Source organism: Microtus ochrogaster, chromosome 5 (genome assembly GCF_000317375.1).
Source record: "Microtus ochrogaster isolate Prairie Vole_2 chromosome 5, MicOch1.0, whole genome shotgun sequence".
Lineage (NCBI taxonomy): Eukaryota > Metazoa > Chordata > Mammalia > Rodentia > Cricetidae > Microtus > Microtus ochrogaster.
Genome location: NC_022012.1, coordinates 64564736 through 64579787, shown reverse-complemented (window position 1 = coordinate 64579787; position 15052 = coordinate 64564736). Strand labels below are relative to the sequence as shown.

Genomic DNA, 15052 nt, shown 5'->3' with positions numbered 1-15052 from the left:
CTTGTAGACCAGGCTGGTCTCGAACTCACAGAGATCCGCCTGCCTCTGCCTCCCGAGTGCTGGGATTAAAGGCGTGCGCCACCACCGCCCGGCTCAATATTTTTTTAAAATGTTAAAACATTTCCATAAGTAGTACATATTTTTTAAATTTTTCTCAATTATTTCTTAAATATGTTCTTGAACTTTAAATTTCTTCTTGTTGTTGTTGTTGTTATTGTTGTTATTTTGAGACAGGGTTTCTCTGGGTAGTCCTGGATGTTCTGGAACTCACTCTGTACAGCAGGCTGGCCTCAAACTCAGAGGTCCACTTGCCTCTGCCTTCCCAGTGCTGGAATTAAAGGCATGCACCACCACTTCCTGGCTTACTTTTTTAAATTTTGTTTAGTAAATATGAGTGTTTTGACTGCATGTATTCTATACCACTTGAATGCCAGATGCCCATGGGAGCCAGAAGAGAGCATCAGATCCCTGGAACTGGAATTACAGATAGTTGTGAGTCACCATGTGGGTCCACTGGGAGAACAGCCAGTGCTCTCAAATGCTGAGCCGTCTCTCCAGCATTCTAATTTTTAAACTTAAAAATACAAACTTTAAAAAAAATCATGTTTCTTTTGATTATTTAATGAAAATAAATTTTTATGTTTTAGTCTTTAGGTTTCAGAATCTTTTCTGTGAACTGGTAAAATTGACTAGGCACACTGGGAACACTCAGTGACCTGTCAGACTTTGTATGTAGCTATTCTTTCCCATAAAGTAGAGCAAAATTACTCTTCCCAAGAAAATGTACAGCATAAATGTTCTACAGTGAGCCCATTGCACAGATCAGCATTTAACAAGAACATGAGATGGCCAAACCTGAGCAAGCACTACCACATATCACGCTTCTTATGCAGATGTCTACAATTAGAGTTTTGAAATTTAAATACAAAATTAGGACAGTTGTTGAGACATTTGTTTATTATCATTTTCTCTTAAGTGTCGCCAAGCCAGACGAACCAGATCTGAGGTCGCACTGTTGTGGAAAAATAATCTTCCAATCATGGTGGAAGTAATGCTCCTGCCAGACTGCTGCTACAGTGACGAGGGGCCTAGCGCAGAGGGGACGGATCTGAATGACCCCGCCATTAAGCAAGATGCACTGTTACTGGAGAGGTGGATCTTGGAGCCGGTTCCCCGACAGTGAGTTGTTAAACTTGGTCTCAAGTTTTCCAAGACCTCTTGCACCTTACTGTGATATCGCATCATGTCTCTGACTCCCTCTTTTCATGTAGTAAAGATGGGATACTTACTGTGTTCACTAAGTCATTCTGACACCAAGTGACATTAGGAAGTGCATGTGTGTGCTCCCAGAGCACACATCCCAGGAGGCTCTTGTCCCCACTTTTCTCTGGCAAAAGCAGTCACTCTGTATTTGCTGGCCTGTGATTGTACCTTCTTCCTCCCCTTAGGAGTGGCGATCGCTTCGTTGAAGAGAAGACGCTTCTGCTGGCTGTCCGGTCGTTTGTATTTTTTTCTCAGTTAAGTGCTTGGCTGAGTGTTTCTCATGGTGCTATTCCACGAAATATCCTTTACAGGTAAGTCTAGGGAAAGAGGGACAGTGCATACTCACGGCCAGTTTACTGAATGGTGTCTTACCTGTCAAAAGCGAATTTCCTTCATTTTTAAATAAAAATCAGTAAAAATTTTTATCAAAACAAGTTAGGAGAATTATTATGGGTAATCTTGTTGGGTTAAGTCTCGTTAAGATGGTTTGGTGGGTTAAATTTGTGTAGAATAAATGTTTTGAAAGCATTCAAGCTTACTTTAGGAAGCCAGTCCAGCCTTAATGTCATGATAAAGTAGAAACAGAAGCCACATGGGTTTGTTACTTCTTTTGATGAACAGAATTTTCTATCTAAAACACATAAACATTGTTGGACATAGTACTGTGTGTCCACATCACCAAGTTACTGAGGATGCTGGGGTAGGAGAATTGTTGAGCAGTGAGTCTGAACCTGAGCAAAATAGCAAGAACTTGTCTTTAAAAAAAAAAAAGTACATGTGTATGTGTGTGGGGGGGGTTCCTGTATGCATGTGTGTGTGATTGTGTATTTGTATGTGTACATAAACATGCAGACAGGGCTGGAGAGATGGCTCAGCCGTTAAAGGCTGGGCTCACAACCATAAATATAACACATGCAGACTGCAAAGCAACTAATATTTTTATGCAGGTTAAATAGTTTCTAAATTATCTTGCTCAATTAAAATGAGCAGAACCCACTTAATAATAAATGCAAAGTCCTTTTTCCTTTCAATTTTGGTAAATATGATTAAATTATAATATTCTTGAGCTCTTAGTGTTTAAGTTCTTAAAAAAGATATCTCAGCTGGGCACGGTACCTCATGCCCATAATCCCACAGACAGCTAAAGTAGGGGGATCATTGCAAGTTTGAAACCAACCTGTGCCGTGTAGTAAATTCTGGGACATCCTGGGCTACAGAGTGAAACTCTGTCTTGTTTGTTTTATTTTTATTTTTTTGGGGGGGGACAGAGTTTCTCTTTGTAGCCCTAGCTGTCCTGGAACTCATTATGTAGACCAGGCTGTCCTCAAATTCAGAGATTCACCTGCCTCTGCCTCCCAAGTGCTGGGATTAAAGGTGTGCACCACCACGGCCCAGCTATGAAACTGTCTTAAAGAACAAAATAATAAGAACAGTCTTTTTTTTTTTTTTTGGTTTTTCGAGACAGGGTTTCTCTGTGGCTTTGGAGCCTGTCCTGGAACTAGCTCTGTAGACCAGGCTAGTCTCGAACTCACAGAGATCCGCCTGCCTCTGCCTCCCAAGTGCTGGGATTAAAGGCGTGCGCCACCACCGCCCGGCCTAATAAGAACAGTCTTTACCAAGTACTTGGTTGTGCCGTGTGTGCTGGTTTTGGCAGTGACACGCATGGTCAAGTGCTGAGTGTGGACCTTGGTGGGAATTAGTGCATAGCACTTGGCTGCCTTTTCCCCTGAAAGTGTTGTGCAGAGGCAGAGGGCTGCTTATGACTGACCTGTGTTGTTTGGCCCTAGAATCAGTGCTGCTGATGTCGACTTACAGTGGAGTTTTTCACAGACTCCAACTGAGCACGTGTTTCCTGTTCCCAACGTCTCTCACAACGTGGCCTTGAAAGTCAGCGTTCAGTCCCTGCCCAGACAAGCTCATTATCCGGTTTTGACCTGTAGTATTCATACTAACATTCTTTATGAGAAGAGAATTCAAGAGCAGGAGCTAAAAGCCTATCAACACCACGGCCCTGGTGAAATAGAACACCGTTGTCCCAGCAGTTCCCAAAGTCTGTGCAGCAAACACACATGGACCGTAGCACCCGTGAGTGCCCTGCATGTAAGAAGTGGCGTGACCCCTGAGTACACTGCAGCCATTAGAAATGTCAGGCTCTGCCCAGTCACGGGCAGCAAGTCTGACCATGGGGCATCTCAAGACAGTGTCCTGGGCTTCAGTGGCACCACAGGAGAAGTAAGGTCGTCACAGGAGGTGTCAGTGAGAACTTTGAAATCACTCTCTTTGATCGATTCCAGTGTCTCCAGCTGTCAGAGCTCCCGACAGGCAGTGGGGGAGCCTAACCCTTTAATTGAGTCCTTGATTCAGGATCGACAAGAAGTTATTGCCAGGATTGCTCAACACCTGATTCACTGTGACCCCAGCTCCTCTCGCATGTCTGAACACCCCTTCAATACCCAGGAGTCCACTTCACTTAGCTCCAAGCTTCACCGCATTTCCCAGGACAGTGAGAGTGTGAGGAGGTGCAGAGAAGGATCTTTTGGGAGCCCAGAGATTAGTACCACAGAAGACACCAGTGAGCGGAAAGGGAGAGGGAAGTCGGAAACTACACAAGGAGAAAGCTGCACCTCTCACAGCCCTTACCTTCGCCATCCTGCTGGGGAGGCAAACCCACTAATCGGCTCTTTGCTCCAGGAGCGACAGGACGTCATAGCCAGGATCGCACAGCACTTGGAACACATCGACCCCACAGCTCACATTCCCCGGCCTGCATTCAGCAAGCATGACTCCAATTCCATTCCTTCTAAAGTGTTCAGGAGTTCATATGATGGCCAAACCTTGTTGAAGAAGAACAGAGAGAATGCCTCTATTTCTGCTTCACATGCAGAAGCATCCGTACTGGGAGACAGAGGGGATGGGAAAAGCCCAAAACCTAGTAAATGCTTCCAATCTTTCACATATGGTCCCCAAGAAAAGCCTCTGACACATGAAGTAAGAACTCAGTATCAGATGCATCCTGATGACATCATCCACAGTGCCGGGCAGGTGGCACAGAACAAGGCTGTTGGCTTACTGACTTCCTCTAATATGGCTCTCTGCAATGAAAGTAACATGGGTTTGATTAGCAGATTGGAAAGTACACCTTGTAAATCACAATTTAAGGAACATGAAATGAGCCATGAAACTGAGAAACAGTGTTCATATTGCAACAGTATTGACAAACAGATTTGCACAAATAAATGTACAGAGAAAATAAATAACGAGAATTATAACCCAGGGTCTCTCAGTCATCTCCAATGTGATGATTCAAATGGTATTGACTCACAAATAAAAGTTACTGTGTTGGAAATGTCTGACTGTTTCAGTAAGTACAAAACTAATTGTTCAAATAAAGACTCACAAAGATCAAAGACATGTGAGCAGAGCAGTCAGCTTAGCACAGAACATGACCTCAGTGATGGTACTGGAGGCTCCAGGTGTACAGCCTCAGACCAGCTGGAAATTGAGCAGGAGGAAAAAGAAGATTTTGTCGATGGAAACCCTCAAAGGAAAAGTGTGAAGCACTGTTTGTCTGCGGGTGAAAGACTGAAAAATGCAGACATGTTGGTAGGTAACATGTAATATTTCGGACATAATTTTCAACTACTGGCTGTTAACTGTTAGTCACAGGAGATCTGGTTACAAAGGCCCCAAGGTACTTGCTATCTGTAGAACACCTAGTCTGGTATGGCAAGCCTTCTACAGAACTATTAATATCCTCACCAGTAGCCCACTCTAGGTAACAGAAGTAGATCACGGATCTCATGGTTTAAAATGCAGTGTGTGGTCCCTTTTTTAAAAACTGCAATTACCAGAGTCAGTTTTCCCAGGTCTGTGAGGTCTGTCGTTTCCACCCTCAGCACCGTCTCAAGGCCATGACACCTGGCCTTTCTGTTTGGCCTGTGGATGCAGGAATGAGTGCTGTCTATAAAAACAAACAAACAAAAAACCCAGTTGATTTCTGCATTCTTTACAGCCTCCTCTTGGTGATGTCACATGATTATAGAGCACTCAGTTCCTTTTGATGCTTTGCCGAGGGTCAGGTACAACAGTGGGGGAAACTGAGGCTCCAAGTATTGGATGTGCCTGGTGCACTCCTTACCCCCGTTTCAGGTTTCTTGTAATCCAGGGTTATACTGCTCCCTCATATTATTCAAGGACAAATCTGTGGGTTGTGCAAGTCCTCAGTTCACTTGGATTTTTCCTGTTGGTTTTTTATTTGAGTATTGTAAGCAATCGGTAGAAAATAACCAGGAATCAGATACCCTGTCAGCTTGGTATGTTTTCAAGCCACTCTGGCCTGGCACAGTTGTTGCACAGCAGTGAGTTAGGCTGTCTGCAGGAGTTCCACTAAGTGGTTAATCAGAGGACTTAGTACCTGGTTTTTCCCCCCTCACAGCTTAGTCCTTGAGTCACACCAAATCAACCATATAATTCTGAAAGTGATAATCATTCTTTATAGTGCATGGACCTTTAACATACTGCTTAAGTAGGAAAGTGCACCCTAAAAGTGCAATGGTCACGAAGACTTACTGTGGCCTTAACAACACTAGATGTTTTCGGAGAGGCACAGTGGAGCATGCCTGCAGTTCCAGGATTTTAGAGCTCAGGGAAGAGAGATGTGGGCTCAAGGCTGCCCTGTCAGGTGAGCAGGCCCTTCAAGAGTAATTTGGATATGTTTTTTGTTTTGTCTCTAGCACTGACATGTTTGTTCCTGGGTTTATTTTTCATAAAATTGTGCCCCACTTTCCATGTGCTCCAGGGCCTCTAGCACACTGTGTGTTTGTCTGCCCAAACCCTCCCTCTCCTTGGGTCAGACGTTCTTTTCCCACAAGCCAGAAGGGCTAAATAATGTCCTGGTCACTAAGCTGGGAAATGTTAGAATTGTGTCCAACTCAGTCTTTTTTAGTTTTCATTGATATATTTTTTTGTGAATTTCTGATCTTTGGATATAAATTTGTCCAGTTTGTAAGAAGTCCCCCTGCTTTGTGAGACTCTCGCGCGGTTGCCCAGGCTGGGCTTGAATGCCCTGAGCTCAGCAATCCTCTTGCCTTAGCCTTGTAAGCCACTGGATGGCAAGCATATGCCACTATTCCCACTTTGCCTGTTTCCTGACTCAGTAAAAACATAGTGCTCTGACTAGTTTTTAGGAAATTTTTTTTACTTTTATTTTATGTCTGTAGACATTTTGCCCATATGTATGAGTACCACATGTGTGTCTGGTGTCGACAGAGACCGGAAGAGGGCACTGGATCTCTGTAAAGATGATAGTGAGCCACCATGTGGGTGCTGGGGACCACACTTGAGTCCTCTGGAAGAGCAGTAAATGCTCTTAACTGCTGAGTCATCTCTCCAGCCTGTTTTGTATTTCTGTACTTGTCAAACCAAATTAAATCCCCTAAAAATGGCTCTTGTTACTGATATGGTTTTATACTTTAAAGTCTTAACTTTGTTTTCCAGCTTTGTTTTTCATAAGTTAAAACAGTTGATGCTAGATTGTGAGTGAACATGCTGGTAAAACAGTTGCATTGGGCACACTTCAGAACTTTTGAAGCAGGATATCAAAAACAAACACTGTTTTCTGTGCTAATGTATGTGTGTGTTCATGCATATAAAAACACACTGTTTTCTGTGTTGTTGTGTATGTGTGTATGTTCATACATACAAAAACAAACACTGTTCTGTGCTGATGTGTATGTGTATATGTTCATACATACAAAAACAAATACTGTTTTCTGTGCTGATGTGTATTTGTATATGTTCATACATATAAAAACATACTGTTTTCTGTGCTGTTGTGTATGTGTGTATGTTCATACATACAAAATGAAAAGGAATCTTCAGTTTTCCCACCAAGGGTATGTACCTCAGACTACATTAGGAATGAATCTACAAATTTGCCATTATTTGGATATTCCCACTAAAATCTAGTACTTTTCCCAACAGAGGGATACACTGAAACATTCAAGCGTCTGGAGAAAACATAATTTTCCTTCCTTGGACGGGACATCAACCAGAGCCTTTCACCCTCAGACAGGGTTGCCTCTCCTCTCAAGTCCTGTAAGTGCCCTGTGTTCCCTCGTGCCCAGCACCTGCAGGCAGCTGGCATGCTCGCAAGCACCTCAGCTAACGTTAATTGAAATGTTTCAAAGCCTGTGAAATAAATTCTCAGTTAGAAAACCTTGTGGGTTTTGAAACTACATTTAATAGCTATATGATAATATTGGGAAGGACTATAAATGGAACAAAAATAAAATGTATTTCATTGGTATTGTAATTTTCCCAGTTCTTTTGCTGAATGTTTTAATTGTTACTATGTGTAAAAGAAAAGATTTTAAAAGATACATTTTTGTTGATAGAAATTCCTACAAAAATATATTTTTTAGTATCAGCAAATATTGGCACCAGCAGCAGTATTATCTAGAAACTGGTACAAATAGTTCCATAGTTTCAAGTGCAGTGGTTAAAGTCTTGCTTTGGAGGGCGTGGGCTGTTGTTCAGAGACAGCAAACTGATACAGGAGGCCCTGGGTTCCATCCCAGCACCAGTTGGGAGGGTGAGGTTGGATGACTGCAAGTCAGGGCTATCCTGGGCTAGAAAGTAAGGCCCTGTCTCCAAAAGGTGGGGTTATGTTTGAAAGAAGACATCTAGATATGAAATTATTCTCCTTGAAGTGTTCACACATACAACCATGCATATACACACCTATGCATGCACACCCACGCATATACACACCTATGCATGCACACCCACACATAGACACACATGCATATACACGCCTATGCATGTACACCTACACACATAGACACACATGTACTCCGTGTGGATAAACTAGTAGAATGGAATGAGCTGAGTGGAAGTTTAGTAGGTGCAAGACAGATATTTAGCAAAAACCTAGCATGACAGACAGAAAGGGGAGGGAATGGTAACCTTGAAAGGGCCATAGACAACAAAGTGACCTGCTCAGGATGTCAAGCAGAGCATGGAGAATGAAGAAGAAAAGGAAGCCAGAGCTTTTCTGAAGCATGAGTCAGGCTGAGAATTGTACAGACTCGTTCTTATTTATTTGTTTTTGTTGGTTTGTTTTATATGGTCTGGCTCTGGGACACATTTGATTCAGAGATGTTTTCAGTGGTATTAAAAGGTTGAACCCATTTGAATAAGCGAATGCGAGGAAAGTGCCCTACCAATCCTTTTCCATGGTTTTTTGTGGTCTGGGGTGGTTGGTTTTGAGGCAGAGTCTCCCAGAGTTTTCCATTCTGGCCCTGATCTTCCTGTCCTCTTGCCTCAGCAACCTATGCGGTTTATTGGGTTACCATCTCTCCTAGCCATAATTTCATCTGTTTCTTCTCAGACCAGCACATCAGATTTTTTATGTATATCTTATATTAATTCCAAAAACAGATAAAATTCTCATGTTGTAGCTGACCATCTTTAATTTGCCCTTAAGTAGAGCTTCCATTTTTAGTGTGCTTTGATAAGTGGTTTACGAGAAATATAATTTAGTGTATGCTGGTGATTGAAAATCCAGAGCACTGTTTTTTAAAGCCATTCTCTGAAAAGTATTACATTTCTTGGGACTGTTATAGTGGATAGGATGCCAGCACTCTCATTTTTCCCCTTTTAATTTAAGCTCTTAAGTGGTACAGGCTCCACACACACACACACACACACACACACACACACACACAAACACACATGCACGCACATACTCCAAGTACACAGATATATAAGGTATACAAGTGAAAGTCCTGGGATGGAAAGATAGTTCAGTAGGTAGTGCTCAGCTCACAAGCCTGAGGAGCTGAGTTCTGATCCTCAGTGCCCATCAAGAGCACCCACTATAGCATGTGTCTGTAGTCCTGGGGATGGGAGGCAGAGACGAGGGGAGAGGGGAGCTCTGGCATTTGCTTAACCACCAGTCTAGTAGCATCAGTGAGCCCCACGTTCAGTGAAAGACCTTGACTCATAAAGGGAGGTAAGGAATGACTGAAGAAGACGCCTGACATTGACTTCTGACCTCCACACGCGTGCATATCTGTAAACACATGCTTGCACTTGAACACAGATTCATACAACACACACACACACGAGTAAGAGTCCTTGTACAGAGACACCACATAAGCTTTAGTTTTGGGAAAATCCTAGTTCCATTTAAAACATAGTCAAAGTGCTTTTATGAGTATCTGGGGTTTTCCCATATTAGTTAATAGAATGAGAATGAGAGAAAAATATGTGGTAAGCCTCATTATTTGAAGTAAACTGTTAATTAGAGAAATTTTATTACTTTAAGGATATGCTTTGGGCCAGCGAGATGGCTCAGCAGATAAAGGTGCTTGCTGCCAAGTCAGATGACCTAAATTCAGTCTCTTGGGCCCCCATAATGGAAGGAGAGAACTGGCTCTGTGTGTGTCCTCTGACCTCTATGTGTGTGCCCTAGCATGATGGAAGGAGAGAACTGGCTCTGTGTGTGTCCTCTGACCTCTACGTGTGTGCCCTAGCATGCATGTACCCACACATGTACAAAACAGGAGAGAAATGTCATTTAAACAATATGCTTTGGCTGGAGAGATGGCTCAGTGGTTAAGAGCACTGGCTGCTCTTCCAGAGGTCCTGAGTTTAATTCCCAGCAACCATATGGTGGCTCACAACCATCTGTAATGAGGTCTGGTGCCCTCTTCTGGCCTGCAGGCGTACATGCAGGCAGAACACTATATACATAATAAATGAAATCTTAAAAAAAACAATATGCTTAACTTGGATTTTCTGAGTGTTTTATTAATTTAAAAGGTAGTCCATTAAACAATACAACTAATTATTTTGCCTTTAGGTTCCTCAAAGAAAAACACAGTCTGGTTGCTTTGATCTAGACACATCGCTGCTGCATCTGAGAAGTTTGTCCTCCAGAAGGTAACGACTCAGAGTGTGTGTGTGTGTGTGTGTGTGTGTGTGTGTGTGTGTGTGTGTGTGTGTGTAAAACAATGGCACAGCAGACCAGTGCAGCAGACCTGCTGACTCTCAGTCAAAGGGTGTGTGTGTATATATATATATATTTTTGGGGGGGGGGGAGGGACTAGAGAGACAGCTCAGTGGTTAAGAGCACTGGCCGCTCTTGTAAAGACCCCGATTGAATTCCCAGCACTCATATGGCTTGCAACCATATGTAACTCTAGTTGCAGATGTAATCTGACCTTCTTATGGCCTCCACAGACACAAGGCATACGTAGTGCACAGATGTACATACAGACAAAACATCCTCTGTACATAAACTTTATAAAAATCAAAATTTTTTAATTAAAGAAAAAGGAAGTCTTGTTTTCATAATGATGTTGCACACACAGCGAGCCTCACTGTGCTCTTGTCACCGTAACCAGAAACACACCAGCTTACGGTCTGAAGTCAATTCATTCATTGATCCTTAACCTCTGTCTTCTAGCCACATTGCCTCCCTCCCTTCTTCCTTTCTTGTCAGCACTGGGATCCAGCCGAGGACTTCATATATAGTAGTTAAACATTCTACCACTCTCTGGGCTCTATCTCCAGCCCTGTAATTACAGTCACATAATTTTGCCTTTGAATTCTTGTTTTCAGCTGAAAGTGAGATGGATGTAAAATTCTGAATATCATACATTTCCAGTAGCTTCTGCTCTGCAATGTATTATAAATTATACCTTGAAACTCTTCAGTGAATGATGTTTGTATGTTTGTATGTATTCTTTACCAAATATTAGCAATAGAATATTTAATATGAAATTTCACTACAAATTTTATCTTAAAATTTGATAACATTAATTTTATTATAGTAGTTTGAATGAATTTCTAATTCTAATCAGCTTTTACTCCTTTTTACAGATGTAAATAAAATATTGCAGTTAATGTATTCTTTTTTCCTTGTTTTTTTTTTTTAAACAGCTCTCGACCATGTCTGAATATTGAGGAGGACCCAGATGCTCATGAAAAACCTTTTCTGAGTTCGAGTGCTCCAGCAATCACAAGTCTTAGTCTCCTAGGAAGTTTTGAGGTAATGCTGTTTTGAAACTGTTTTAGGGGTCGAAGTTCCCCAAACTAGGACTATTATGTCTTCACCCTTTCTGAAAAGGGAATAAATGTTAGACTCTTTCTCCAAAGCCTTGAAATTACTTATCTTGCTCTTCTCAAGGGATCACACACCATAATGTGCTCATTTGTCAGTTCTCATAAGCTTGTGAGGGGCTTGAGCGCCTAGAACACTGACTCCCTCAGAGGTCCCCGGGCGTGGGCACCAAATGGATAGGCAGAGCTCTTCCACTCTGGTTTCTGCACTGTCATGTCTCGAGTGCATATTTTCTCATTTTTTTTTTCAGGTAAACTAAACAAAGCCCCATACATTCTACAACAGCATTTTTTAAAGAAGCAATAATTTTTCAACATGACAAACGTTTGGCTTAGCTTTCTAATGCAACTTCTATATGTGGCCTGTTTAAGTCCTTTTAGCACCTTCTAGGGGGCTCTCTCAGGGACAAATACCTTCTATGGTAGAATGTTTTGTTTCAAAATCTGGCCTATTTTGAACATAGCCTAGGCTAGCCTTGAACTCATAGAAATCCTGTTGCCTCAGATTCCCAAGTGCTGAGATTACAGGTGTGACTTATTATAACAGCCATCATTTTTCTTTTTGAGACCTGGTCTCTCTACATCACCCAGCCTAGCCTTGAACTTACTCTCTGGCGCAGTCTGGCTCCCAAGTGGCTACTCACAATACAATGCTTTAGCCTCCCAAATGTAGCAAATGCATGCTACCATGGAAACTAGAAAATATAGTCAAATATTTTCTTAAATAGAAAATAAAGTTAAGGCTTGCCAGTGGTGGTGCATGCCTTCAATCCAGCACTCAGGGGTCAGAGGCAAGTGGACCTCTGACTTCAGGAAAGCCTGGTCTACAGAACAAGTTTCAGGACAGCCAGGGCTACACAGAGAAACCCTGTGTTGGAAAGAGAGAAAGAGAGAGAGAGAGAGAGAGAGAGAGAGAGAGAGAGAGAGAGAGAGAGAGAGAAAGAAAGTGAAATTAATTACTAACTTTTCTATCTTTTTAAAACACAGCTTGTTACTTTGTCTTCCAGGAATCTGTTCTGAATTACCGTTTAGACCCCCTCGGCATAGTTGATGGCTTTACTGCCGAGGTCGGAGCCAGTGGTACTTTCTGCCCCACACACTTAACTCTGCCGGTGGAAGTGTCATTCTACAGTGTTTCGGATGATAATGCTCCCTCGCCTTATATGGCAAGTACTTTTAATTGTCTTTTTCTGCAAGAATCAGGGAACCTAAGAATAATTCACACCTTTACTTCAGTCCTTGAAAGTGTGAAGCAATTCCTAAGAGAAAGTTAGAAAGTGAATACAGATCAATAAGCCAAAATACTGTCCATGACCTTTTTCTCAGTTGGCTTAAATAACAGATGGCCTGTTTTGCATTTGAAAGAGGTGCTGAAATTTTACTCATTTCTTCTGCATGACTTACTGACGACTGACACAGTCAGTCCAGCTTGCTAAGTTCACACAAATCCCCAATCTTACTGTACACTCTAATTCCAGATGGCTGCCTTCTCACATGGTTCCTATCTCAGTCAGACTTGTGGCTACCTGAGGTCCCCTTACCTCTCCCCCTTTCTCCTGTTTAGTTTGTCTCTGGCCCATCCTTTTTTGACCTGGGGTGCTAGAGAGTGTGAGTGTGAGCTATTTCTGATCACACCAGTGTCTTAGTGGGGAGTAAGAAAGCTCCTGGGAATTAGAGCACAGTCCTGAGCCTGAAGTCCTATAAATTTACCTTTCCTATTTCCTACTGCAGTGGATTCTGGGTAAAATCAGCATTACCCTGCAGAAGCTTCTGGAGTGTATATAAACACTTCTTCAAATACAGAGGAGCGGTTTGTAGTGATGGTGTAAAGCGCAAAGTCACATTGTCTCTCTGTGAGAAGCAGAAATTCTCACAGGCCTAGAACTGTGCAGCCCTGGCTTAGCACCTGCCGGTGGCGTCCTCTCTCCTGCCTTCAGTGCTTTGAAGAACATTAGTGAAAATGTCTTTTGTTAAAAATAAAAGCTATGAAAAGCTTTATGTATACCTGAGGGGAGGAGACGCTATACTTTTTAGGGACCTAAATATGGCCATCTCATTGCTGACCTAGTTTATCAAGGAGGTTAGTTTAGGTTTACTCCATTTTTAGGGTGAAAATTTTGTCAGGGTCCTTCCTAGTATTTTACTTTGATAGAAGATAATGGTCTGGGTGGGAAAGGAAACAGAATTCCAAAATACATTCAAACAGAGGACTTGAGTAGTTCTTGGAAAGGGGCTAAGTCAGCCTACTGAATTAAGTTAATCCATCCTTTTAAGGATGTCTGCCATATCTCAATAGGTTTAAGGCCAGCATGGGCTATATGGTAAGTTCTAGAAGAGCCTTGGCTACAGAGGAGAATTCTATCTCAAAAGCCTAAAGCAACTAAAAAGCTCACTTCAAACAGTCCATCACAGATTTATCTTAAATGTTGTTCTTTCTATTTTGATAGCTTAATCCTGTTTAAAAGGACTGATCATGTTTTGTAAGATAGGACTGTTTTGTTAGATGATACATATCACAAACCATCAGGAGTAATGCACCTTTGTTACTCTAATAATTGTATGACCTTTCCTCACAGATTGAATGGTCCCCAGAGGTAAAATGTTAGGACAGAACAGTCTTTGTGGTGGGATTTTGCATCAAACAATTCTTTAAAAATTAATTCTTCATGTTGGCATCAACGATAAGAGTGTTCTCCAGGAACTCCACCGTGCCACTCAGCTGCTTAGAAGCTGCCAGAGAAGCCAGCCATCACGGTGGTGAATTCAGGCTAGGCCTCGCGCTATGGACTCATGACTGGCCAGGTGCAGCTTCCGGCTGTTTGTAATTGGTCAGGCCAAGGCTTGCAGCTCTCAGTTTTCCATCTACTGTTCCAGATCAGTTTTTGTTGTTCTTTCTTTTGGTTTTTGACATGCAATCCATGTAGGCCGGTCTGACGTCAAAGTCCATGTAGCTGAGGCTGGCTTTGAACTCCTGGTCTTCTTGCCTCCACGTCCCAAGTGCTGGGTTACTGGTATATCATCACACCCAGCAGTTCATATTCTTTATTATACAATAACTTAAAGATTACTTTTGTGTGTGCTAGGAGTCTGTCAAGTTTTATTTATTTTAACCTTACTATTACAAAAATGCCAGAGGAGATATTTCTTTATGTTCCTAATAATTTTATATTAATAAATATTAATAGTCTGGCCTATGAAACAAATCAGGTAATAGTAAGCAAATTCTGATATTTGTATTTCCTAACTGTCCAGTGCTTCTACTGGTTTTATGTCCTTTAGAGATTGTTGTTTGGCAGCTAGGGTGATGGCTTAGCAGTTAAGAACGCTGGCTACTCTTCCAGAGGACCCAAGTTTGGTTCCCAGCACCCACCTCGGGCAACTCACAACTATCTCTGATGATAGTTTCAGGAAATCCAATGCCCTCTTTTGACTTCCAAGTGTACTGCACTCATATGCACAAGTACACACAATTAAAAAGAAGAAAAAGAAATGGTTGTATTGAGTGCTCTCCTAAACATAAAAGACCTTTTAAAGATCTTCAGTCACTATCTGCTTAATCACATTATTATTTTTTTTTCTCTTAATTTTTTTTTTATTAAGAAAGAAAAAAAAATTTTCCGCCTCCTCCCAGCCTCCCACTCCTCCCACTCTCCCCCCCCTA

The 15052-nt window shown here is 42.0% G+C and overlaps 1 protein-coding gene across 4 annotated transcripts in view; it reads left to right on the top strand.

The window, feature by feature from the left end:
- Fam214a (family with sequence similarity 214 member A) overlaps positions 1-15052 on the top strand; it is a 78050-nt gene that overhangs the window by 55692 nt on the left and 7306 nt on the right. For all 4 annotated transcript variants that reach the window (XR_003376930.1, XM_013346399.2, XM_026779059.1 and 1 more), the window contains 7 exons: positions 977-1179; positions 1449-1574; positions 3051-4866; positions 7246-7359; positions 10130-10209; positions 11212-11320; positions 12399-12557. Coding sequence is in view for 3 of the 4 variants with exons in the window: in XM_013346399.2 (XP_013201853.1) it covers positions 977-1179; positions 1449-1574; positions 3051-4866; positions 7246-7359; positions 10130-10209; positions 11212-11320; positions 12399-12557 (2607 nt within the window). In the remaining variant the exon portion in view is untranslated. The remainder of the gene's footprint in view (positions 1-976; positions 1180-1448; positions 1575-3050; positions 4867-7245; positions 7360-10129; positions 10210-11211; positions 11321-12398; positions 12558-15052) is intronic.